Consider the following 26,801-nt stretch of genomic DNA (forward strand, 5'->3'; position numbering starts at 1 on the left):
GAGATATTTTAAAAATGCATTTGGTGTTCTTTTGATTTGCCCTCTGGATGTCAGCCTATTAGGGTTCCCATTCTCAGGCTTTCCCTGCAACCACAAGGGCTAGAGACTTACCTTAGAATAAAAAGGAAAGCTGTGATTTTCCTGTAATCACTTGCCTCCAGGAGATGGGGCTTTAAGGCACACACCAACTATTACAAGCAGAGCCCTGCAAATCGGTGGAGATCTGCTTTATACCCGCGGACCATGTTTGAGGATGGCGGGTTGGATGCGGACACACATTCTGCGTCCGCGCAGGGCCCCAGTGACAATGAAGTGAGCTGGAGCTCACGAAAGCTCATGCTCAAATAAATGGGTTAGTCTCTAAGGTGCCACAAGTCCTCCTGTTCTTTTTGCCAGTAACACTGTCGCAAGGGGGGGGGGCGGGGGGGACCCTAGATTTGTACAGGCCTGGCTGCTATTAGGGTGTCCAGGGGCCGCTTCCGGGGGGGCACAGTGCGTGTACCCAGCCCGTGGGGCGGCCTGCCCAGCTGCAGGGGGGCCGGGCCCCCCCGGGCCGCGTGACCCCGAGGGGAGGGGGGGCCGGGCCGCTCCGTCCGCGTGACCCCGAGGGGAAGGGGGGGCCGGGCCCCCCCAGGCCGCGTGACCCCGAGGGGAAGGTGGGGCCGCGCGGCCCTCACCTTATTCTTCGCCATGGCGCCGCCTCCCCGCGGTTGGGGTCACCCCCGAGCCGCCGCCATCTTGCGCGTCTCGTCCCCATAGCAACCAACCTCTTCCCCCGCCCACCGCGCTGGGGGCGGGGCCAGGTGCCGCGGCTCGTGCCCGGGCGGCCGGGGGCTGCGGGGGGGGGGCGCCACAACCTCTGTCTGCCCTTGAGTCCGGACAAATCCCCATTGACTCCTCTGGGCGCCTTGCCTGAGGAAGAACTGCAGGGTCACGGGTTCTGTTCCTGCCTCTGCCGTGGAGGGTCAGACCTTTGTCCAGTCAAGGGCTCTTTCGGCCTCAGTTTCCCCACCTCACAAAGGCAGATCACGTGTGTCGTCCCCCCCCCCCCGTCGCCCCCCGGCACAGTGGTGTCAGGACCTGGCTTTGAAAGCCTCAGCTGCTGGGTGCGAGAGAGACCCGACGTTATTTCAACCTGCCTGCAGCCTGTTTTCAAACGCAGGCTCACCCCCGTCCACGCCCTTCCACCCTGGCCTGGGGCCGGGTGCTCGAAGCTGTACAGCAGGCAGCGTGCGAACGGGATCCCTGCCCCAAAGAGCTGAACGCCCGAAAGGCACAGTGGGTACAGCAGGGTATAAAGTCACAAGGACCGAAGCCTGCCCCCCCCCTTACCATCCTACCGAGCACCTCACAATATGTGACGGATCCAGCTTCACAGCGTGACTTACCGCCATTATCTCTGTTGCCCAGATGGGGAACGGAGGCACAGGGAGACTAAGGGATCCCCCCCCCCATGGGGAACGGAGGCACAGGGAGACTAGGGGATTCCCCCCCGCCCCAGATGGGGAACGGAGGCACAGGGAGACTAAGGGATCCCCCCCCCCCATGGGGAACGGAGGCACAGGGAGACTAGGGGATTCCCCCCCGCCCCAGATGGGGAACGGAGGCACAGGGAGACTAAGGGATTTGCCCCCCCCCCCAGATGGGGAACGGAGGCACAGGGAGACTAAGGGATCCCCCCCCCCCATGGGGAACGGAGGCACAGGGAGACTAAGGGATTTGCCCCCCCCCCAGATGGGGAACGGAGGCACAGGGAGACTAAGGGATTTGCCCCCCCCCCAGATGGGGAACGGAGGCACAGGGAGACTAAGGGATTCCCCCCCCCCCCGATGGGGAACGGAGGCACAGGGAGACTAAGGGATTCCCCCCCCCCCGATGGGGAACGGAGGCACAGGGAGACTAGGGGATTCCCCCCCGCCCCAGATGGGGAACGGAGGCACAGGGAGACTAAGGGATTTGCCCCCCCCCCCAGATGGGGAACGGAGGCACAGGGAGACTAAGGGATTTGCCCCCCCCCAGATGGGGAACGGAGGCACAGGGAGACTAAGGGTTTTGCCCAAGGTCACACAGGGAGTACCTGTGGCGAAAATCAAACCGCAATTGTCTCAGTCCCAGGCTAGCACCCAACCAGATCCAAAGTCCTCCAAAGTTCAGAAATGTTTGGATCAGGAGTTTTGCCTGAATGCCTCTCGCTGCTGGGCATGAGCATGTAGCAAACAGGGCAGGTGGTTACTGCTGTCAGCTGGCATGCCTTGGGGAGTGGGTTGATGGAGGTATGTCTGTAAATAAGGAGTGTACTCATGAATGCAGTATATGGTATGTTCCCAGACACCCTGACATTGATGGACAGTACCTGATTGCCACTTTCTCTCTGTGATCCCTTGACCTTGCATTCCACTCTACGCCGGCTGCATTATCACGCCTGGCAGTACAAAGCAAGAGGTTACCCCAGAGGAAGGGAAGTTTTGCCTGTGTGTGAGTGAGCAGCAAGAGCTGGAATTGCTGCCAAGCTGCAAGTTTCTCTTGAGAGGTACGGTTCTGGTCTCATAGTACTGATTGCCCCGGGGGGTACAGGCAGGAGTGGGCATCCCTTTGAGCATTCAGCTGCATGGCTTAACAGACCTTCCTTCTGGAGAGCAAGGGGGACAAAGGGTTTTGTTATTTCTCCGACACTGAGGCTTTGTTCAGATTTGCTTGGAAAGCAGCAGCACTAAGTCAGCAGACAGCATGGCCTTAGCACTCCCACATGAGTGCTGAAGGGTGGGGTTTCTCCTCTATTGTCTCTGCCCTGGGCAAGAGAACAACTGGTACAAGGCACTTTAAGAGTAGCTTCACCATCTGGGAGGGAGGCAGATCCACGGAGAAGCGCTTCTGTCATTGAACATTTCAGAGGCAGCTAAGATTTCAACTGGGGAAACGCCGGTGCCACCGCATCAAGAGACAACACCTGCGCCCCCCTTGCCGTCCACATTAATTGCTTTGCACCATGGGAAATGGCATGAACAAGGTAAAGATAAACACTCTGAGACACTAGTTTTGTGGCTCTCTGTTCCCTCTGAGACAGGCTTTTCAGAGCTTTTAGGGTGCGAGGTCTCGTTATTGGACTCCGTTTCTTGGAAAGCAAGAGCCAGGCGCCACTTCATGTTAGATTTCAGGGCACCCTCATGTATGCTTAATTTTACAGTGAAATCTACTTTAAGGGACCAGCAAAATCCAGCTTCTCTAGTAGAAGTGGGTCTTAACTACACGTTGAGCAAAGGTGGACAAGAAACCACATGGGGATTCTTTAGCAGTCATGTAAGTCAGTAGGCAAGGTCCTTAGTACAGGTCTGGCGTGTCAGTAAGGTTTCTAAGCAACTGTGCTATTACCCTAGGAAGACAGCAATAAGTAGACAGACATCAGAGCTGATCAATGGTGATCCTGGGATTCCTCCCCAGGAGATTACAGCAGTGCCACCAGAGAGGCCAGGAGGTCAGTGCATGGCCCAGGACATTACCCTGTGAAGGTGAAAGAAAAGTTCTACACCACCTTAGAGAACTAGATGAGATAAGCACATGACAAGAGATCTGTAAGGTGTGACCTTTGTACTGCACCACTCGGCTTCTCAGCATTCCCAGTAGCAGCTGCTCTAACACCACGGGCTTTGCTGTATACAATATCCAGGGCATAGCTTATCGGAGAGGGCAGCCACTGCTTCCCCTTCAGTGAAGTTTTCCCAAGTTGCAAGGAAGTGACTTTATTTGCCTGTATAAGAACCTCCATTCTTAACCCTTTTTTTAAAGCAGTCTCCCTCTCTGCACTATCACTGCACAGCGAAGAGTTTTGTGATAATTTGGATGAAGGGTGCAATATATCAAACTATTGCATTTCACAGAGGAGTAGGACTGAATGAGACACGTTATTGTGTAATAAGGACATTCTTGGATACATAGCTACTGCAGTTTCCCCTTTAGACGTGTCCTTTCACTACAGCAATCTCTTAGCATCTAATTTCTATGATAGCTGAAAGTTAGTTTGTAAAAGGCATATTGTCTATATAAATTTGATCCAAATTTTAAATATTAAAAAAAAAAACTCTTCTGAACAATGAGGTCAATAGAAACATTTCCAAATTTACTTTTTTTTTAAAAAGTGAAACTGTAGTTTTAAGCTTTCCCCTGCAGTGTTTGCAAACCAACCACTGAAGCATCAAGAACTTTAAACTGACGATAAAAAAAAGTCAAATGCTCAACTACGAAATGGGGAATAACTGGCTAGGTGGTCATACTGCTGAAAAGGATCTGGAGGTTACAGCGGACCACAAACTGAATAGGAGTTTCAGAGTAGCAGCCGTGTTAGTCTGTATTCGCAAAATGAAAAGGAGGACTCACCACCTTAGAGACTCACCAATTTTTTTGAGCATAAGCTTTCGTGAGCTACAGCTCACTTCATCGGATGTTGTCAATGTGATGCAGCTGCAAAAAAAGGCTAATATGATTCTGGGGTGTGTTAACGGGAGCATTGTATGCAAGACATAGGAGGTAATGGTCTCACTGTACTCGGCACTGGTGAGGCCCCAGCTGGAGTACTGTGTCCAATTCTGGGGCACCACAATTTAGGAAGGATGTGGACAAATTGGAAAGAGTCCAGAGGAGAGCATGAAAAAGGATCAAAGGTTTAGAAAACCTGACCTATGAGAAAAGGTTAAAAAACCTGGGAATCTTTAGTCTTGAGAAAAGACAACTGAAGGACAATCTGATCACAAAAAGAAAAGGAGTACTTGTGGCACCTTAGAGACTAACCAATTTATTTGAGCATAAGCTTTCGTGAGCTACAGCTCACTTCATCCGAATTCATTCGTTCATTTTCTTTTTGCGAATACAGACTAACATGGCTATTACTCTGAAATCTGATCACAGTCTTCCATATGTTAAGAGGCATTTTAAAGAGGATGGGGATCAGGATGGGGATTTGTTCTCCATGTCCACTGAAGGTAGGACAAGAAGTAATGGGCTTAATCTGCAGAAAGGGACATTTTAGGTTAGACATTAGGAAAAACTTTCTAACTGTAAGGGTAGTTAAGCTCTGGAACAGGCTTCTAAGGGATGTCATGGAAGATCATTGGAAGCTTTTAAAAACAAGTTGGACAAACACCTGTCAGGGATGGTCTAGCTTTATTTGGTCCTTCCACAGCACAGGGGGCTGGACTCAATGACTTCAAGGTCTTATCCAACCTTACATTTCTATGAAAAGTGAAAACGACTCCTTTAGTTTTCATTGTCCAGGCTGAGAGAAATGTAAAAATGTAAACAAAGAAGTTATGAGTACACTGAATTTTTAAACGTCTCACTTCTAATAGCCTAAGGTGCTATTAGTAAGGGAGGTAAAGAAATGTTTGTTTCCAACCTACGGTTTGGAAGTTCATTCTGTCCCTAACAAAATTAAGTCTGCAACAGATGTCTTCTCACTATGGGAAATACAGTAGGTAGATTACTGGAATTGAGTAATTGTGGGAATTAAAGTATTTAAAACTTTAGATTTTCAGACAGTTTAGGGGCACAATTACATGTGCAAAATGTGCACCTCATTTGAATGCACAATTACCATGATTGCATGCACAGATCAGACATGCAGTTGTGTTCCTAAATTCTGTGACAAACTGGCCTGCTATTCTTGTGTTGGGAACAAGTTTTTTTCAGAAGAAAAAGAAAGAAAAGGAAGGACTTCTTATAGGACTGGCACTATTTGGCTAAATGGAGGAGGGAGTGTGATCTAGTGGTCCGAGCAGGGGACTGCTGAGTTCTGTACCTGATTGTGCCACTGACTTCATAGTTGGCCTCGGGCAAGTCCTGTAACTTCTGTACCTTATTATATCCCTGTTTTAGAGATGGGGAAACTATGTACTAATTCCCCAGGGTCTGAGACTTAATTGATAAATGACTTTTGAGGTTCTCGGATGAAAAGCACTAGCAACATACAAATTGTTGTTAATTATTAATGATTATTTTAAAAAGCAACAGCAGTTTCCCAGAGTCACATCCTTAAGAACATAAGAACGGCCATACTGGGTCAGACCAAAGGTCCATCCAGCCCAGTAGCCTGTCTACTGACAAAAAGAAAAGGAGTACTTGTGGCACCTTAGAGACCTTAGAGACCAATTTATTTGAGCATGAGCTTTCGTGAGCTACAGCTCACTTCAATGCCAGGTACCCCAGAGGGAGTGTACAGAACAGGTAATCATCAAGTGATCTCTTTCCTGCCATCCATCTCCACCCTCTGACAAACAGAGGCTAGGGACACCATTCCTTACCCATCCTGGCTAATAGCCATTAATGGACTTAACCTCCATGAATTTATCCAGTTCTCTTTTAAACCCTATTATAGTCCTAGCCTTCACAACCTCCTCAGGCAAGGAGTTCCACAGATTGACTGTGTCCTGTGTAAAGAAGAATTTCCTTTTATTTGTTTTAAACCTGCTGCCCATTAATTTCATTTGGTGGCCCCTAGTTCTTATATTATGAGAACAAGTAAATAACTTTTCCTTATTCACTTTTTCCACACCACTCATGATTTTATAGACCTCTATCATATCCCCTCTTAGTCTCCTCTTTTCCAAGCTGAAAAGTCCTAGCCTCTTTAATCTCTTCTCATATGGGACCCGTTCCAAACCCCTAATCATTTTAGTTGCCATTTTCTGAACCTTTTCTAATGCCAGTATATCTTTTTTGAGATGAAGGACCACATCTGTATGCAGTATTCAAGATGTGGGCGTACCATGGATTTATATAAGGGCAATAAGATATTCTCCTTCTTATTCTCTATCCCTTTTTTAGTGATTGCTAACATCCTGTTTGCTTTTTTGACTGCCGCTGCACACTGCGTGGATGTCATCAGAGAACTATCCACTATGACTCCAAGATCTCTCTCCTGATTAGTTGTAGCTAAATTAGCCCCCATCATATTGTATGGATAGTTGGGGTTATTTTTTCCAATGTGCATTACTTTACATTTATCCGCATTAAATTTCATTTGCCATTTTGTTACCCTGTCACTTAGTTTTGTGAGATCTTTTTGAAGTTCTTCACAGTCTTATTTGGTCTTAACTATCTTGAGCAGTTTAGTATCATCTGCAAACTGCCACCTCCCTGTTTACCCCTTTCTCCAGATCATTTATGAATAGGTTGAATAGGATTGGTCCTAGGACTGACCCTTGGGGAACAACACTAGTTACCCCTCTCCATTCTGAAAATTTACCATTTATTCCTATCCTTTGTTCCCTGTCTTTTAACCAGTTCTCAATCCATGAAAGGATCTTCCCACTTATCCCATGACTACTTAATTTACGTAAGAGCCTTTGGTGAGCGACCTTCTCAAAGGCTTTCTGGAAATCTAAGTACACTATGTCCACTGGATCCCCCTTGTCCACATGTTTGTTGACCCCCTCAAAGAACTCTAATAGATCAGTAAGACACAATCTCCCTTTACAGAACCCATGTTGACTTTTGCCCAACAATTTATGTTCTTCTATGTGTCTGACAATTTTATTCTTTCCTATTGTTTCAACTAATTTGCCCTGTACTGACGTTAGACTTACTTGCCTGTAATTGCTGGGATCACCTCTAGAGCCCTTTTTAAATTTTGGCATTACATTAGCTATCTTCCAGTCATTGGGTACAGAAGCTGATTTAAAGGACAGGTTACAAACCATAGTTAACAGTTCCGCAATTTCACATTTGAGTTCTTTCAGAACTCTTGAGTGAATGCCATCTGGTCCCGGTGACTTGTTACTGTTAAGTTTCTCAATTAATTCCAAAACCTCCTCTAGTGACACTTCAATCTGTGACAATTCCTCAGATTTGTCACCTACAAAAGACGGCTCAGGTTTGGGAATCTCCCTAACATCCTCAGCTGTGAAAACTGAAGCAAAGAATTCATTTAGTTTCTCCACAATGACTTTATCATCTTTAAGTGCTCCTTTTGTATCTCGATCGTCCAGGGGCCCCACTGGTTGTTTAGCAGGCTTCCTGCTTCTGATGTACTTAAAAAACATTTTGTTATTACCTTTTGAGTTTTTGGCTAGCTGTTCTTCAAACTTCTTTTTGGCTTTTCTTTTTACATTTTTACACTTAATTTGGCAGTGTTTATGCTCTTTTCTATTTACCTCACTAGGATTTGACTTCCACTTTTTAAAAGATGGCTTTTTATCTCTCATTGCTTCTTTTACATGGTTGTTAAGCCACAGTGGCTCTTTTTTAGTTCTTTAACTGTGTTTTTTTAATTTGGGGTATACATTTAAGTTGAGCTTCTATTATGGTGTCTTTGAAAAGTATCCATGCAGCTTGTTAGTGACTTCACTGGCAGGGGTCCAGGAAGCGGGAGGGTTGGTGGTGCAGAGTGGTGGTTTCCTTTGTTTGTTTTGGTTCTTCTTGGCTTGTTCTGAGAGGCAAGCATGCTACATGCTTCCTCTCTGTCTGAATGCTGGATGGGAGGGTGGGGAAGGGATGCAACACACCAGGAGTCACCCTCTTTCAGGCTGAATCTTCTCTTTTGTGTCCTGCAGGTTCTCCCTGGACTTTACCTTGGGAACTTCATAGGTGAGCAGCACTGCTGAGAGCACCCAGAGAACTGTCTGAGCTGGAAAGTTACCGATAGTCTGTGTTGCATGACATGTATGTAGTCCTCTGCCCCACTGTCCCCCATTACAAGGGAGCCTTGTTCTCTCCAGGCCCTGACAACACTGTGTGTGCTTATTTAGACCAGAAGCACTGGTATCAAAGTGATTAATATCCTGAGAGGTGACATCCAGAGGAGCTAGAGATGCTCAACCACACAACTTGTCCTACAGAAGACAGGGATTGTTCTGTACTGCATGGATGTGGGAGAGAGATTTCTACCTGGCTTGGTCGTGATTAAGAAGCACCATCATATCTCAAAAAGAAAAGGAGTACCTGTGGCACCTTAGAGACTAACCAATTTATTTGAGCATGAGCTTTCGTGAGCTACAGCTCACTTCATCGGATGCATACCGTGGAAACTGCAGCAGACTTTATATACACACAGAGATCATAAAACAATACCTCCTCCCACCCCACTGTCCTGCTGGTAATAGCTTATCTAAAGTGATCATCAGGTGGGCCATTTCCAGCGCAAATCCAGGTTTTCTCACCCTCCACCCCCCCACACAAATTCACTCTCCTGCTGGTGATAGCCCATCCAAAGTGACAACTCTTTACACAATGTGCATGATAATCAAGTCTGGCTATTTCCTGCACAAATCCAGGTTTTCTCACATCCCCCCCACCCCCATACACACACAAACTCACTCTTCTGCTGGTAATAGCTCATCCAAACTGACCACTCTCCAAGTTTAAATCCAAGTTAAACCAGAACATCTGGGGGGGGGGGGTAGGAAAAAACAAGAGGAAACAGGCTACCTTGCATAATGACTTAGCCACTCCCAGTCTCTATTTAAGCCTAAATTAATAGTATCCAATTTGCATCCAACATGATACAGTTCTGTGGTGACCTAGAATCCTATTTTCGACGTCTCCGACTCAAGGAATATTTCCAAAATACCTCTGAACAGCATACTAATCCACAGAGGTCTCCCTACCAACACTACAAAAAGAGGGATTCTAGGTGGACTCCTCCTGAAGGTCGAAACAGCAGACTGGACTTCTACATAGAGTGCTTCCACCGACGTGCACGGGCTGAAATTGTGGAAAAGCAGCATCACTTGCCTCATAACCTCAGCCATGCGGAACGCAATGCCATCCACAGCCTCAGAAACAACTCTGACATCATAATCAAAAAGGCTGACAAAGGAGGTGCTGTTGTCATCATGAATAGGTCGGAATATGAACAAGAGGCTGCTCGGCAGCTCTCCAACACAAGTTTCTACAAGCCATTACCCTCTGATCCCACTGAGAGTTACCAAAAGCAACTACAGCATTTGCTCAAGAAACTTCCTGAAAAAGCACAAGATCAAATCCGCACAGACACACCCCTGGAACCCCGACCTGGGGTATTCTATCTACTACCCAAGATCCATAAACCTGGAAATCCTGGGCGCCCCATCATCTCAGGCATTGGCACCCTGACAGCAGGATTGTCTGGCTATGTAGACTCCCTCCTCAGGCCCTACGCTACCAGCACTCCCAGCTACCTTCGAGACACCACTGACTTCCTGAGGAAACTTCAATCCATCGGTGATCTTCCTGATAACACCATCCTGGCCACTATGGATGTAGAAGCCCTCTACACCAACATTCCACACAAAGATGGACGACAAGCCGTCAAGAACACTATCCCCGATAATGTCACGGCTAACCTGGTGGCTGAACTTTGTGACTTTGTCCTTACCCATAACTATTTCACATTTGGGGACAATGTATACCTTCAGATCAGCGGCACTGCTATGGGTACCCGCATGGCCCCACAGTATGCCAACATTTTTATGGCTGATTTAGAACAACGCTTCCTCACCTCTCGTCCCCTAAAGCCCCTACTCTACTTGTGCTATATTGATGACATCTTCATCATCTGGACCCATGGAAAAGAAGCCCTTGAGGAATTCCACCATGATTTCAACAATTTCCATCCCACCACCAACCTCAGCCTGGTCCAGTCCACACAAGAGATCCACTTCCTGGACACTACAGTGCTAATAAACAATGGTCACATAAACACCACCTTATACCGGAAACCTACTGACCGCTATTCCTACCTGCATGCCTCCAGCTTTCACCCTGACCACACCACACGATCCATCGTCTACAGCCAAGCTCTGCGATACAACCGCATTTGCTCCAACCCCTCAGACAGAGACAAACACCTACAAGATCTCTGTCAAGCTTTCTTACAACTACAATACCCACCTGCAGAAGTAAAGAAACAGATTGATAGAGCCAGAAGAGTTCCCAGAAGTTACCTACTACAGAACAGGCCTAACAAAGAAAATAACAGAACGCCACTAGCCATCACCTTCAGCCCCCAACTAAAACCCCTCCAACGCATTATTAAGGATCTACAACCTATCCTAAAGGATGACCCAACACTCTCACAAATCTTGGGAGACAGGCCAGTCCTTGCCTACAGACAGCCCCGCAACCTGAAGCAAATACTCACCAACAACCACATACCACACAACAGAACCACTAACCCAGGAACTTATCCTTGCAACAAAGCCCGTTGCCAATTGTGCCCACATATCTATTCAGGGGACACCATCACAGGGCCTAATAACATCAGCCACACTATCAGAGGCTCGTTCACCTGCACATCCACCAATGTGATATATGCCATCATGTGCCAGCAATGCCCCTCTGCCATATACATTGGTCAAACTGGACAGTCTCTACGTAAAAGAATAAATGGACACAAATCAGATGTCAAGAATTATAACATTCATAAACCAGTCGGAGAACACTTCAATCTCTCTGGTCACGCAATCACAGACATGAAGGTCGCTATCTTAAAACAAAAAAACTTCAAATCCAGACTCCAGCGAGAAACTGCTGAATTGGAATTCATTTGCAAATTGGATACTATTAATTTAGGCTTAAATAGAGACTGGGAGTGGCTAAGTCATTATGCAAGGTAGCCTGTTTCCTCTTGTTTTTTCCAACCCCCCCCCCCCCAGATGTTCTGGTTTAACTTGGATTTAAACTTGGAGAGTGGTCAGTTTGGATGAGCTATTACCAGCAGAAGAGTGAGTTTGTATGTGTATGGGGGTGGGGGGGATGTGAGAAAACCTGGATTTGTGCAGGAAATAGCCAGACTTGATTATCATGCACATTGTGTAAAGAGTTGTCACTTTGGATGGGCTATCACCAGCAGGAGAGTGAATTTGTGTGTGGGGGGGTGGAGGGTGAGAAAACCTGGATTTGTGCTGGAAATGGCCCACCTGATGATCACTTTAGATAAGCTATTACCAGCAGGACAGTGGGGTGGGAGGAGGTATTGGTTCATATTCTCTGTGTATATATAAAGTCTGCTGCAGTTTCCACGGTATACATCCGTTGAAGTGAGCTGTAGCTCACGAAAGCTCATGCTCAAATAAATTGGTTAGTCTCTAAGGTGCCACAAGTACTCCTTTTCTTTTTGTGAATACAGACTAACACGGCTGTTACTCTGAAACCCATCATATCTCATTAAGCTTCCTGTGCTCTTGGGTCACTCTGTCATAGGCATTGTCTCCATCATGGCAGGCAGAGAGGTGTCAGCACCCCTGCAAGAATCCCTTCCTCTCACTTCCTGATTCTTGCATTTAACTCAAGTGCCACATCCTCACCTGCAAGGCCCTGCCTACTCTCCTACCTACCTCTGCTCTCCTCTCCCCTCTTCTCCATCTGTCACTCTTCCCCTGGTGCTTGGGAGAGGCGCTCTCCCCCTTGTCCACTCAAGGCTCTCTCCTCTCACCTGCTTTATTCCCCAGTGTGATCAGTGTTCTCAGCCTGGTGCAGGGGTGGGACATGAAACTGTGGTGCCCAGAGAGAGGCGTAAAAAGCTAGACAGGTAGGAGGGGCTCTTGTTCAATTCAGGGACGTGAACCACAGCTGTGAGGATGTTGGGGAGCAAGGTGACAGTCAGGACAAGCACCCAAAGGGTTAAAGAGCGCCATACTGACTCTGGGCATCATGAAGTAGTACCACCCATGTGTGACTCCGAGTGTCTTGTGTTCCAACACCATGACTCTGCCTCTCCCACTCTGACACAACATCTTGATACCAGCTATAAATATCACAGCACTGGGGGTGGCAATTCTTCTGCCCTATAGACAACTAGCAGTAGACAGGGAAACCTGTTAGCTCATGCAGTGTACCAGTGGTCACCTGTTTCCCCTCTGGCGAAGGGTGTCAGAAACCCAGCTGGTCGCCTGCTGCAAAATCTCACTGTGTGGTGTTTGCAGGCGTTGTGATTCTCTACGATGACAATGGCACATGAGCAGCAGAGTGTAACCATTTATTTCCACAGGCTCAGAGCGGGAGATCTGGGAAGGGAAAACAAGACAATTCTTCCTCTTATTCCCCCTTAGGGGCCTCAGTAACTCATAGGATCTCAGGATTTACAGGTGGAAGAGGCCTAGTCAATGAGTGAGGCCATGCCCTTGCTAGGAGAGGATACAGTGGAATCTCCATCCGTAGAGGTTTTTAAGCCCTGGCTGGACAAAGCCCTGGCTGGACAAAGCCCTGGCTGGGATGATTTAGCTGGGGTTGGTCCTGCTTTGAGCAGGGGGTTGGACTAGATGACCTCCTGAGGTCTCTTCCAACCCTAATCTTCTATGATACAGTCCCCTCAAAAGAAGATACATCTGATAGGACACTCAGTTGTCTCAAGAAGGCCATTGACTTTGTTTCTGTGCATTAAGACAGGCAGTTCATTGACTGAAAAGCCTTCTCAGAAGCCTTTGTCCAACGCACAGCGGATTCGAAAGTAGTTTGGACGAAGACTCCGAAAGGCAGTGAGACCCCCTGTATATCACAGACTAGAGTATTTCACGCATTTATCCTGTACTGAGCCCAATATCTACAGTAGACAGCATCCAGAATACTCAGACTCCAGTTTAACCAGAAGGGTTAAAGCAAGTCCAAGGCCTGCTACATTCAATCTTGGACTGGTGCCACAAGAGCACTGCTCAACCAAGAAATTGGGAGTCATGGTATAGATTTAAAGTTCAATATCTTGTGAACTGCCAGAGCTAGAGACATGTTTTCCAACGGAAAGCATCCTCTGTCCTGGTAGGTCACAAAACACTGGACATTAAAATCATGTCAGTCTAAGTACCATCATGTCAGACCCCCATACTAAGGTAATACAAACAGATAAAGGGATGGGTAGTTCTTGCTCTCCCCTCCACCCCCCTTGAATTCTGACATGGAACGACTCTCTTAGATTCTCTATTGTATTAAATATTTATATAGTGTCATTAGCACACGGTGCTTTAGAACTACAAGTCAATGCTTGATACCACTTGAACATTTAGAATCCCAAAGCTTTGAGATGGGAAAAAGCAGTGCCTAACTAGCAGCTTGCAAACTAACAGTTGCTAAAATCATAAGAGAAAAACCTGCTGCAAAGATGCTTAGTTGGCCAGAACAGCATGCTCACCTTCCAGAAGATTGACCCTAGGTCCTGAACGAATGACCAGAACCACAAAATACTGAGACCTGTTAGAGAAGCTAGGTCACTGTTCTGTAGGAACAGGGAGGATATCTAGGAATCCTCATTCAGGTAGGTACAATTCGAAAGATGACAAATGCAACAAAGCTAGTTGAGCGTATGTCAGGAGAATTGGGGAACAATCATCCGTTGAGATAAGTTCAAACATTAAAGAGTTCAGGCCGACGGGGCCGCTCTCAGACATGTTGTAAGTGGGTGCAGCTCCTTTGCTGCTGTTAATGGATGGGGTAAATTGTACATGCAGCAATACAAGCTGCTAGTATTTATGCTACGTTTGCATGTTGGGTAAGAGTGTGTTCCTTCACGTGGGAGCATTTGGATGTGTGCATGCTGCAAGCAGGTATGCGAATGTGTTTGCATGTGTGTTTGCACACATTTTTCCAAGCATGTGTTCATTATACTGTGGCATGTTGGGGTGCGTTTGAATTCATTCAGGTGTGAGCAGGCAGGGTGCGTGTTCATTTAGGGAGGTGTCTGTTGGTGTAATGTGTGTGCACGCACATAGCGATTTATAGGTTGTTTTCCGCTCTGGCAGCATTTGCTCACCTGCAGTGTGTATTGGCACCTGTGTGTGTGTGTGTGTGTGTGTGTGTGTGTGTAATGCAGCTATGTGTTTCTATGCAGCAAGGTGTGTGCATGCTTATTTGTCTGCAGGGGTGCGGCAGGCATGCTCGTGGGACGTGTAATAACTAAGTACATACTGCAATCTCATTGTGTTTTTCCTTCTTTCAGATGCCAAAGATTTGGAGCAACTGAGCAGGAATAAGATCACCCACATTATTTCAATCCATGAATCTCCCCAGCCACTACTGCAGGTAGGTATCTAAGTCCCTAACATCACCCCTCTGCCTTCTACTCATCCACTTGCCCCTAACATCCTCCTTCTCCCTCAAGAAGAAAAGCCACAGTGATAGCTACCCACCCTTCAACAGTCTCAAAGGAACTGGGTTGCTCCTTCAGCCTTCCTGTGACTATAATCCCCAAATCTAATAGTCCCAAAGATACGCTCAGAAAGCAAAATGATCAGGGACTGTCTGCTCTTTGGCCTTAGTTAGAGATCACTGTGTCCTCATCTCTGTTTATCCCGTCGCTATCCAAAGTCACTGATTTCCTTCCCTGATCACTCATTCCGTGGTCTGCATTCCCAGATGGATAGTGGACATTGCTCCTTGGACTCTGGAGGTATTTTCAGGAGCAGAGGGAGGTGGTACTTGCTTTACTGTCATGGGAAAGCTGGGGTTGGGGTAGGGAAGTAGTAACTAAAGGGCTAAAGGGGAGGTGTCTTCGTAGAGTGAGCAGCTCTGGGGGCAGCCCTTTGGGAAAATAAGACCTTCAGATCTCTCGGGGGTCCTAACCTTGACCTGTGCATTTTGTGCATTTCAGGAAATGACTTATCTTCGCATTCCTCTGCCAGATACACCCGAGGCCAACATGTAAGTTCCAAGCCAAGGCTGCTCCAGAATCAGAGTCATGGGGAACCTTGGAGCTTGCAGGACAAACTGGGGGATAGGCACTAACTGCACTGCTGAGGCCTCAAACCAGCTGTCTCCAGTGGACACTCAGGATGGCACCTTGTCAGAGAGTCCTGTAGGATGAAACAATCATACCATACCGCTGGGACGGTGTCACAGTCACAATGCAACACCCTGCCTGAGCTTAGTTTGAGAGGTGTCACAAGCTAGTTACAGGCTCCCTAAACTCAGGATGGCAGACACCACTCGAGAATCCAGTGGCCACAGACCACTGCGAGGGAGGGGTAGCATGCTTAGCTGAATAAGAGCGGGGGTGGTGGAGGAGGGGAAAAGGGTCCTACTTCGGAGGTATGAATAACAGAGCAGGGCTTTGGGGTTGTGTGCGATGCACTCAGCACTGAGGTATGCAAGCACTAACCGAGGGCTCAAACAGACAAGCTGCCTGAGGCTAGAGTTTGGCTCATTTTCATTAACTCCTGGAAAGTGCCCCTCAGTCTTCGGCTGTGCCTGGACTGGTGCGTAGAGCACGGGTGCCCTCCGGAAGCCTGGCAGCTGCTGCTTTGGAGCCCTCTGCTGCAGGGTGCGTTGAATAGCCTGGAGCATCAGCCCCCTGGCACGGCTACTTCTTCTGGAAGCACTGATGCACCACACTGTTAAATCAGCAGCTGTGAATGGTGCCTAGGAAAGAAGCAGTGATCACTATTTTAGTTTGAGAGTAACAGCCGTGTTAGTCTGTATTTGCAAAAAGAAAAAGGAGTACTTGTGGCACCTTAGAGACTAACCAATTTATTAGAGCATAAGCTTTCGTGAGCTACAGCTCACTTCCTCAGATGCATATCGTGGAAACTGCAGCAGGCTTTATATATACACAGAGAATATGAAACAATACCTCCTCCCACCCCACTGTCCTGCTGGTAATAGCTTATCTAAAGTGATCATCAGGTGGGCCATTTCCAGCACAAATCCAGGTTTTCTCACCCTCCACCCCCCCACACAAATTCACTCTCCTGCCGGTGATAGCCCATCCAAAGTGACAACTCTTTACACAATGTGCATGACAATCAAGTTGGGCTATTTCCTGCACAAATCCAGGTTCTCTCACATCCCCCCCACCCCCATACACACACAAACTCACTCTCCTGCTGGTAATAGCTCATCCAAACTGACCACTCTTCAAGTTTAAATCCAAGTTAAACCAGAACATCTGGGGGGGGGGGGGTAGGAAAAAACAAGAGGAAACAGGCTACCTTGCATAATGACTTAGCCACTCCCAGTCTCTATTTAAGCCTAAATTAATAGTATCCAATTTGCAAATGAATTCCAATTCAGCAGTTTCTCGCTGGAGTCTGGATTTGAAGTTTTTTTGTTTTAAGATAGCGACCTTCATGTCTGTGATTGCGTGACCAGAGAGATTGAAGTGTTCTCCGACTGGTTTATGAATGTTATAATTCTTGACATCTGATTTGTGTCCATTTATTCTTTTACGTAGAGACTGTCCAGTTTGACCAATGTATATGGCAGAGGGGCATTGCTGGCACATGATGGCATATATCACATTGGTGGATGTGCAGGTGAACGAGCCTCTGATAGTGTGGCTGATGTTATTAGGCCCTGTGATGGTGTCCCCTGAATAGATATGTGGGCACAATTGGCAACGGGCTTTGTTGCAAGGATAAGTTCCTGGGTTAGTGGTTCTGTTGTGTGGTATGTGGTTGTTGGTGAGTATTTGCTTCAGGTTGCGGGGCTGTCTGTAGGCAAGGACTGGCCTGTCTCCCAAGATTTGTGAGAGTGTTGGGTCATCCTTTAGGATAGGTTGTAGATCCTTAATAATGCGTTGGAGGGGTTTTAGTTGGGGGCTGAAGGTGACGGCTAGTGGCGTTCTGTTATTTTCTTTGTTAGGCCTGTCCTGTAGTAGGTAACTTCTGGGAACTCTTCTGGCTCTATCAATCTGTTTCTTTACTTCTGCAGGTGGGTATTGTAGTTGTAAGAAAGCTTGACAGAGATCTTGTAGGTGTTTGTCTCTGTCTGAGGGGTTGGAGCAAATGCGGTTGTATCGCAGAGCTTGGCTGTAGACGATGGATCGTGTGGTGTGGTCAGGGTGAAAGCTGGAGGCATGCAGGTAGGAATAGCGGTCAGTAGGTTTCCGGTATAGGGTGGTGTTTATGTGACCATTGTTTATTAGCACTGTAGTGTCCAGGAAGTGGATCTCTTGTGTGGACTGGACCAGGCTGAGGTTGGTGGTGGGATGGAAATTGTTGAAATCATGGTGGAATTCCTCAAGGGCTTCTTTTCCATGGGTCCAGATGATGAAGATGTCATCAATATAGCGCAAGTAGAGTAGGGGCTTTAGGGGACGAGAGGTGAGGAAGCGTTGTTCTAAATCAGCCATAAAAATGTTGGCATACTGTGGGGCCATGCGGGTACCCATAGCAGTGCCGCTGATCTGAAGGTATACATTGTCCCCAAATGTGAAATAGTTATGGGTAAGGACAAAGTCACAAAGTTCAGCCACCAGGTTAGCTGTGACATTATCGGGGATAGTGTTCTTGACGGCTTGTAGTCCATCTTTGTGTGGAATGTTGGTGTAGAGGGCTTCTACATCCATAGTGGCCAGGATGGTGTTATCAGGAAGATCACCGATGGATTGAAGTTTCCTCAGGAAGTCAGTGGTGTCTCGAAGGTAGCTGGGAGTGCTGGTAGCGTAGGGCCTGAGGAGGGAGTCTACATAGCCAGACAATCCTGTTGTCAGGGTGCCAATGCCTGAGATGATGGGGCGCCCAGGATTTCCAGGTTTATGGATCTTGGGTAGTAGAGCCATGCGGAACGCAATGCCATCCACAGCCTCAGAAACAACTCTGACATCATAATAAAAAAGGCTGACAAAGGAGGTGCTGTTGTCATCATGAATAGGTCGGAATATGAACAAGAGGCTGCTCGGCAGCTCTCCAACACGAGTTTCTACAAGCCATTACCCTCTGATCCCACTGAGAGTTACCAAAAGCAACTACAGCATTTGCTCAAGCAACTTCCTGAAAAAGCACAAGATCAAATCCGCACAGACACACCTCTGGAACCCCGACCTGGGATATTCTATCTACTACCCAAGATCCATAAACCTGGAAATCCTGGGCGCCCCATCATCTCAGGCATTGGCACCCTGACAGCAGGATTGTCTGGCTATGTAGACTCCCTCCTCAGGCCCTACGCTACCAGCACTCCCAGCTACCTTCGAGACACCACTGACTTCCTGAGGAAACTTCAATCCATCGGTGATCTTCCTGATAACACCATCCTGGCCACTATGGATGTAGAAGCCCTCTACACCAACATTCCACACAAAGATGGACTACAAGCCGTCAAGAACACTATCCCCGATAATGTCACAGCTAACCTGGTGGCTGAACTTTGTGACTTTGTCCTTACCCATAACTATTTCACATTTGGGGACAATGTATACCTTCAGATCAGCGGCACTGCTATGGGTACCCGCATGGCCCCACAGTATGCCAACATTTTTATGGCTGATTTAGAACAACGCTTCCTCACCTCTCGTCCCCTAAAGCCCCTACTCTACTTGTGCTATATTGATGACATCTTCATCATCTGGACCCATGGAAAAGAAGCCCTTGAGGAATTCCACCATGATTTCAACAATTTCCATCCCACCACCAACCTCAGCCTGGTCCAGTCCACACAAGAGATCCACTTCCTGGACACTACAGTGCTAATAAACAATGGTCACATAAACACCACCCTATACCGGAAACCTACTGACCGCTATTCCTACCTGCATGCCTCCAGCTTTCACCCTGACCACACCACACGATCCATCGTCTACAGCCAAGCTCTGCGATACAACCGCATTTGCTCCAACCCCTCAGACAGAGACAAACACCTACAAGATCTCTGTCAAGCTTTCTTACAACTACAATACCCACCTGCTGAAGTGAAGAAACAGATTGATAGAGCCAGAAGAGTTCCCAGAAGTTACCTACTACAGGACAGGCCTAACAAAGAAAATAACAGAACGCCACTAGCCGTCACCTTCAGCCCCCAACTAAAACCCCTCCAACGCATTATTAAGGATCTACAACCTATCCTAAAGGATGACCCAACACTCTCACAAATCTTGGGAGACAGGCCAGTCCTTGCCTACAGACAGCCCCGCAACCTGAAGCAAATACTCACCAACAACCACATACCACACAACAGAACCACTAACCCAGGAACTTATCCTTGCAACAAAGCCCGTTGCCAATTGTGCCCACATATCTATTCAGGGGACACCATCACAGGGCCTAATAACATCAGCCACACTATCAGAGGCTCGTTCACCTGCACATCCACCAATGTGATATATGCCATCATGTGCCAGCAATGCCCCTCTGCCATATACATTGGTCAAACTGGACAGTCTCTACGTAAAAGAATAAATGGACACAAATCAGATGTCAAGAATTATAACATTCATAAACCAGTCGGAGAACACTTCAATCTCTCTGGTCACGCAATCACAGACATGAAGGTCGCTATCTTAAAACAAAAAAACTTCAAATCCAGACTCCAGCGAGAAACTGCTGAATTGGAATTCATTTGCAAATTGGATACTATTAATTTAGGCTTAAATAGAGACTGGGAGTGGCTAAGTCATTATGCAAGGTAGCCTGTTTCCTCTTGTTTTTTCCTACCCCCCCCCCCCAGATGTTCTGGTTTAACTTGGATTTAAACTTGAAGAGTGGTCAGTTTGGATGAGCTATTACCAGCAGGAGAGTGAGTTTGTGTGTGTATGGGGGTGGGGGGGATGTGAGAAAACCTGGATTTGTGCAGGAAATAGCCCAACTTGATTGTCATGCACATTGTGTAAAGAGTTGTCACTTTGGATGGGCTATCACCAGCAGGAGAGTGAATTTGTGTGGGGGGGTGGAGGGTGAGAAAACCTGGATTTGTGCTGGAAATGGCCCACCTGATGATCACTTTAGATAAGCTATTACCAGCAGGACAGTGGGGTGGGAGGAGGTATTGTTTCATATTCTCTGTGTATATATAAAGCCTGCTGCAGTTTCCACGATATGCATCTGAGGAAGTGAGCTGTAGCTCACGAAAGCTCATGCTCAAATAAATTGGTTAGTCTCTAAGGTGCCACAAGTACTCCTTTTATTTTAGTTTGCTCGCCTTGCCCTGCGCGCCATGGGGCACCTGCGGCTCCTGGTAAAATCCTATTTCACAGCCTGGAGTAGGGTGACCTTACAGCAAATGTGAAAAATCGGGACGGGGTGGGGAGTAATAGGAGACTATATAAGAAAAAGACCCAAAAATCAGAACTTTCCCTATAAAATTGGGACATCTGGTCACCCTAGCCTGGAGTCTTCATTCTATTTTATTTTTCCTGCTAGCAAGAAGCACTTTAAAGAATGTATCAATTTTATCCACTACTGTCGCCTGCATGGAGGGAACTGCCTTGTTCACTGGTAATTCTCCCTTCCAATGACCCTCATGCAGCATTCTCCCAAGTACAGTGCAGTGGAAGCTGGACTGGGCAGCAGAGTCCCCAGAAGGCCCAGGCTTTGTAGGAAACAGATTGCACATGCTGGGCTCAGCTTACTAAACACAGCAAGCGTGTGCTGACGGGCTCTGCTTGTGGGTGAACCTCGCTTGAGACTGGGGTGTTGCCTGGAGACAGAGATCATGCGAGTGTCTCCCCAGCCCCGCTTGATTTAAGGATGCCGTTGGGTTAGAGGACTGTTTACCAAGCAGATAGGGCAGCATTAGTTTCAGTTGTAATGGAGAGGAAGAGGAACCGATTTGGGGGCAGGACTCCAGGAAGTGGCTCATGTTTTCACTTCTTCTAGGAGCTGTAATGTGTGTATAGATCTAATTGAGGTCATGGTGAAAGTGTCCCGTCTCCAGGAGAATCATAGAAGATCAGGGTTGGAAGGGACCTCAGGAGGTCATCTAGTCCAACCCCCTGCTCAAAGCAGGACCAATCCCCAATTTTTGTCCCAGATCCCAAATGGCCCCCTCAAGGATTGAACTCACAACCCTGGGTTTAGCAGGCCAATGCTCAAACCACTGAGCTATCCCTCCCCCCTCCAAGAAGGAACTGAAGTAGCCATGAAGAAAGAAGGAGGGCATGGTGGTGGGGGTGGGGATGGGCTCGAAGGAGGATGGCTGTGAGTGGGGGTGGGGATGAGGAAGAAACAGCAAAATCAAGGCCCTGATTTTCCCCCCTTCTGACTCCAGCCTTGCGGGGATCTCCCGGAGCACCACCATTGTTGTTGCCTATATCATGGCAGTGACAGAGCTAAGCTGGCAAGAGGTATTGCAGGCGGTAAGAGCAGTGCGACCGATTGCCAATCCCAACCCTGGCTTCAGGCAGCAGCTGGAGGTGTTCGGCCACGGCCCTGCACGAAAGGTGAGAGCAGAAGGCTGCATATAGCCATGGTGACTGTGGTCAGTCCTTATATAGCGCTTCCCAGGCATTGCGCAAGCCCAGGGAGAGAAGGACTCAGAATCCAGAGCGGGACCTGAATCCCCAAAGAGCAAGGGAGAGCTCAGAAGAAGAGAGAGAAAAGGTGGTCATTAGAAAGAGACGGATCAAGACGTGGGATCCAACGGTGGGGAAAGGCATCAGAGAGATCTATAATCCCCCACAGAAAGAGATAGGCTGTCCTGAGAGAGATTCCCAATGAGAGAGCCACACAATCCCCCCTCCTTCCAAACACAGCATATGGCCAGGCCACCAGGGCTAGCACCCCCCCAGGCCGATAGGACCCCGACTCCTGCCTGCAGTAGTGCAGCCTGCAGCTTGGACCAGGCCCCCAGCAGGTCACGGTAGCACTCACCGCCTGCTTGACGTGCTGCACTGCCCTGCCACTGCATTCCTATTGGTCACTCACATGGCCACAAGCACAAACCAAGGGCATCTTCCTTGCCCCATTTAACTGGGCAACCTAGGTAATTACAGGCCTGCTAGCCTGACGTCGATCCCAGGCAAGGTAATGGAGCGGCTGTTACAGGACTCGATTAATAAAGAATTAAAGGAGGGTATTGTAATTAATGCAGGCAGCATGGGTTTATAGAAAATAGATTCTGTCAAACTAATAGATATGCTTCTATAAGGCATTTGACTTGGTATCAAATGATGTTTTGATAAAAAAAAACCTATCACGATATAAAATTAACATGGCACACATTAAGTGGATTAAAAACTGGCTAAGTGATCGGTCTCAAAATGTAATGAATAGTCATCCAGTTGGTATGTTTACAGTGGGGTCCCACAGGGATCGGTTCTTGGCCCTATGCTATTTAACATTTTTATCAGTGACCTGGAAGAAAACATAAAATCATCACTGATAAAGTTTGCAGATGACACAAAAATTGGGGGAGTGATAAATAACGGAGAAGAACAAGTCACTGATTCAGAGCAATCTGGATCACTTGGTAAACTGGATGCAAGCAAACAATACGCATTTTAATATGGCTAAATGGATATGTGTTCATCTAGGAACAAAGAACACTGGCCAAGGACTCTATCCTTGGAAGTAGTGACTCTGATGGTGGATAATCAGCTGAACATGAGCTCCCAGAGTGCCGTTGTGGCCAAAAGAGTGAATCTGGGATGCATAAACCAGGGAATCTTGAGCAGGAGCAGAGGGGTTGTTCTACCTCTCTGTGTTTGCTGCTGGAATCCTGTGTCCAGTTCTGGTGCCCACGATTCAAGAAGGCTGTTGATAAATTAGAGGCGGTTCAGAGAAGAGCCATGAAAATGTTTCAAGGATTAGAAAACACACCTTAGAGTGATAGATTGAAGGAGCTCAGTCTACTTAGCTTAAGAAAGGGAAGGTTAAGGGGTGGCTTGACTACAGTCTACAAGTACCTACATGGGGAACAAATGTTTAATAATGCTCTCTTCAGTCCAGCAGAGAAAGCTCTAACATGATCCAGTGGCTGGAAGTGGAAGCTAGACAGATTCAGACTGGAAAGAAGGTGTAGATTTTTGACAGTGAGGGTAGTTAACCATTGGAACAATTTACCAAGGCTCATGGTGGATTTTCCATCTCTGACCATTTTAAAAGCATGATTGGCTGTTTTTCTAAAAGATCTGCTCTGGAAATGATTTGGGGGATGTTTCATGTAGAAGGTCAGACTAGGTGATCACAGTGGTCCCTTCTGGCCTTGCAATCTGTGAACCTATCAACATCTGGGCACTCCCCCGAGTGGCACTTAGCTCCCTGCTCTCTGAGGGAGGCAGGAAGACCAAGGAGGCCCAATACGTGGACTGACTGAAGCAGAGGTGGGGCCAGCAGGAACACATGGAGCTCCCACATCACCAGCATCTTGGAGAGGGTCAGTAGGAAAAGAGAAAGCAAAGCAGGAGAGACCAAATCCTAATCAATTCTGTGGAGCGGTACACTCTCCCGCTCCTCCAGTACCGTGCATATCGCCTCCTGGCCTCCCTTGTATCAAACGTGGCAGGATCACCAATTCCCAGGACCTTGGATTTCTGTCCATTTGAAATATGGCACCTGCAGCAGCCCAAGCTGGGTTATTGGTTTGCTCCTTATGGCAAAGGAAAAGCACCACCTACAGAGCCATCAACACCTGTTACACCTCAATATATCCTGGAGGTCACCCATCTAAATACTGAGCCAATACATTTCCCTTTACTGGGGCCAGTTCCTCAGTGGTGCAAATCAGTATCGCGATTCGTTTCCACTGAGCTACCCAGATTTATACCCGATGAGGATCTGGCCCATAACACGTAGCTCAGTGCAAGAGAGAGACAGGAGAGGGGTCTAGGAGCGCTGTGAGAGGAGAATAGGCCACAGTATATTACAGCACATGTTCAGCCTCAGAAAGTCCGCACTTTGTGACCCAGCTGAACTGGGCCATCACAAACCTCTGAAGCACCTGGCATTGGCCACTGTCAGGAGACAGGATACTGGGCTAGATGGATCCTTGGTCTGACCCAACCTGACCGTTCTGATGTTCTCCTTGCACCCTGCAGATTCACAGACACCTGGAGCAGAGATATGGAGCCAACACTTTCAATGACGAGGAGGAGATAAGGCTCCTGCTTCCAGCAGACAGAGAAGGCACATCCAGGACAGATGGACCCCTGCAGGGACTGATGCCAAGGAGCAAAGACATCAAGAACACAGTCCCCTTTCTGCTGCGGGTGAAGCAGACATTCTCCTGCATCCCCACCTGTTTGAAGTGAGTCCAGCTGAGGCACAGAGAGGAGGGAAGCAAGGCATTCTGGGAAAGTGCATAGCCTAACATATCAGACTGACAAACACCAAGGCCTGGAAAGGGACACCCCTGCTATTGTATGTCAGGGGAGAGGTACGGTCCAGTGGAGCAAGCACAGGCCTGGGAGCCAGGAACTCCTGGGTTCCCATCCAAGCTCTGTTGTCTTCCTCTGTGGCTTTGGGCAAGTCACCAAACATCTGCCTCAGTTTCCCCATCTAACGTGTGGGGGGTTAATTCTTATGTTTCTATTTCCCAGGCTGCTGTGAAGGTTGGTTAGTAAATATACAAAGGGCACTGGGAGGGTTAGATGTGCTGACTATCATCATCAGTGAACAGATCGGCCTTGAGCACACAGCATTGAGCCCCAGCTTACTGAGTCAGATCAGAACAGCTGTGCAGGAGGGGATTTTCCTGCCGCTAAGAGACTGTATTGGAAAGTAGCAGCCAGGGATGGACTTTGGCAGCAGATTTTAATACTTCAATAAATGCTGCACTGAACCCATAAAAATAAAATGAAGTGTGGGGGGGTGTCTCTTTATAGATGAAACTTTTTCCATCAGCAAGTGGTTTCCACTGTCCAGGGGGATTGATAAGAAGTGTGTGTGTGTTTTCCATTAGACCCAGTACACCAGCCAGGAGACAGCTCTCATGCAGGCAAAGGTCCAAATGTAGGCAACAGGCTAAGTAGAAATCAAGAGTGAATTGTGTGTTAACAGGGTTGCACTCCATTTCCTCTGATCCTGGTGTGGTCTCCCACAGGGGGCAAATAATATTTAACACAGGGCCAGCTATTGCTAGAGCTGAATATGAAGCCATTTTGTTTGAAGACTTTTTACATACGTATTTCCTAATAAACTTCTTCTCAGTGCAGAGTTTTATGTACATTTCAGCACAGAGCAGAGTTCAATCGGAAAAAGGGGGTGTGATGATTGGGGAAGACTGGGAGTGAGCAAGGCTCTCTGGAGCCAGAAAGAGCCTTTGGGAGTATGTGACATCCCTGCCACCAACGCTCCCGTGCGGCTGCAGCAGAGTGGACTAAGACATTAATTATTCATGCTTACTGCTAATGTATTTACACAGTGCCTAATGTGCACCAGGTTCTTTGCAGAGCAAATAAAGAGACAAACTCTCTGCCTTGAAGAGCTTACACAGCCCATGGCCCCAGTCCCGCAGGGAGCTTCACCCACGAGAACCTCTGCATCTGCAGAGAGCTCCATGGACATCAGAGGAGACTATGCAGGCATGGGGCTCTGTCTGCACAGAGCTCGGGATCAGAGCCAGACATCATTCCAGCTGTTTTGGACATTAAAGTTAATAAACTAGTGTAAAAACAACTCTATTTAGGGGTGTCCCCCTTCACCCTCTGTCCTGACTCTAATACTGCACCTCCCATGGCAGCAGTGTCCCACCATCTCAGTCCTGGGTGACGAGAGCTCGGAGGCCCATGTGTGAAAGTGCAATTCTAAAAAAGAGTGGAATAAAGAACTCACACAGCCGTGTCCCCGAGTACAGACTGCCAAAGCAATTGGACATACCCGGCAAGCGCCCCAGGCGCCCAGCTAGCAAAAGGACTTTGACTTTATCCCTGCCACACTGAAGTTAAATACCCAACAAACCTGCACCTTTGGGCCCCATAGTCCTGCCTCTACGTTACCCAATAAAATCAGATGACAGAACATCATCAGAACGGCAGCTGCTGCCTGACACCCGGGAGATTCCTGTGCAAGGAGCTCTTTGGCGGGACACATGAAGCTGGTGGGATTCGTAGCCTCAGGCTCCTCAGGACATGGGCTCTCTCTTCCTATATGTCTGTGCAGCACCGAGGACTCTGGTGCCTTAACCCTCCCTTGGCGTTACAGCAGACGAATGGAATACCAGTCATCTTGACGTGCCCCATAAGCCTGCTGGGTTTCTAT

General features: G+C 47.7%; 2 protein-coding genes across 16 annotated transcripts in view; one reads left to right on the top strand and one right to left on the bottom strand.

Moving 5' to 3' along the window:
• The window catches only part of TTLL9 (tubulin tyrosine ligase like 9), a 74,659-nt gene that overhangs the window by 33,168 nt on the left and 14,690 nt on the right, over nucleotides 1-26,801 (bottom strand). For 4 of the 13 annotated variants that reach the window (XM_073308717.1, XM_073308716.1, XM_073308728.1 and 1 more), the window contains exon 1: nucleotides 678-754. The exons of 2 other annotated variants lie outside the window; for them this stretch is intronic. In XM_073308717.1, coding sequence (XP_073164818.1) covers nucleotides 678-692 — 15 coding nt within the window. In that variant the 5' untranslated portion in view covers nucleotides 693-754. 7 more of the 13 variants (XM_073308727.1, XM_073308723.1, XM_073308724.1 and 4 more) reach the window with 5 other exon arrangements.
• On the top strand, nucleotides 2,507-25,721 carry DUSP15 (dual specificity phosphatase 15). 3 transcript variants are annotated; one of them, XM_073308738.1, is made up of 7 exons: nucleotides 2,507-2,530; nucleotides 8,541-8,574; nucleotides 14,894-14,976; nucleotides 15,545-15,594; nucleotides 21,027-21,101; nucleotides 21,874-22,045; nucleotides 24,641-25,721. In XM_073308738.1, the coding sequence occupies exons 4-7, from the start codon at nucleotides 15,548-15,550 to the stop codon at nucleotides 24,851-24,853; spliced, it is 507 nt and encodes a 168-aa protein (XP_073164839.1). In that variant the 5' UTR covers nucleotides 2,507-2,530; nucleotides 8,541-8,574; nucleotides 14,894-14,976; nucleotides 15,545-15,547; the 3' UTR covers nucleotides 24,854-25,721. The 3 variants fall into 3 exon arrangements, with proteins under 3 accessions (XP_073164839.1, XP_073164837.1, XP_073164838.1); XM_073308736.1 differs by lacking the exon at nucleotides 2,507-2,530 and adding an exon at nucleotides 2,868-3,007; XM_073308737.1 differs by lacking the exons at nucleotides 2,507-2,530; nucleotides 8,541-8,574 and adding an exon at nucleotides 8,622-8,649.

Source organism: Lepidochelys kempii, chromosome 13 (genome assembly GCF_965140265.1).
Source record: "Lepidochelys kempii isolate rLepKem1 chromosome 13, rLepKem1.hap2, whole genome shotgun sequence".
NCBI lineage: Eukaryota > Metazoa > Chordata > Testudines > Cheloniidae > Lepidochelys > Lepidochelys kempii.

Excerpts from the sequence above, each read along its gene's own strand:
- DUSP15 (XM_073308736.1), top strand. The coding sequence starts at position 2,987 with ATGGGAAATGGCATGAACAAG. Across the intron at positions 14,977-15,544 it reads CTCCCCAGCCACTACTGCAG|GAAATGACTTATCTTCGCAT; the intron begins GTAGGTATCTAA and ends TGTGCATTTCAG. Across the intron at positions 15,595-21,026 it reads GATACACCCGAGGCCAACAT|CAAGAAGCACTTTAAAGAAT; the intron begins GTAAGTTCCAAG and ends TTTTCCTGCTAG.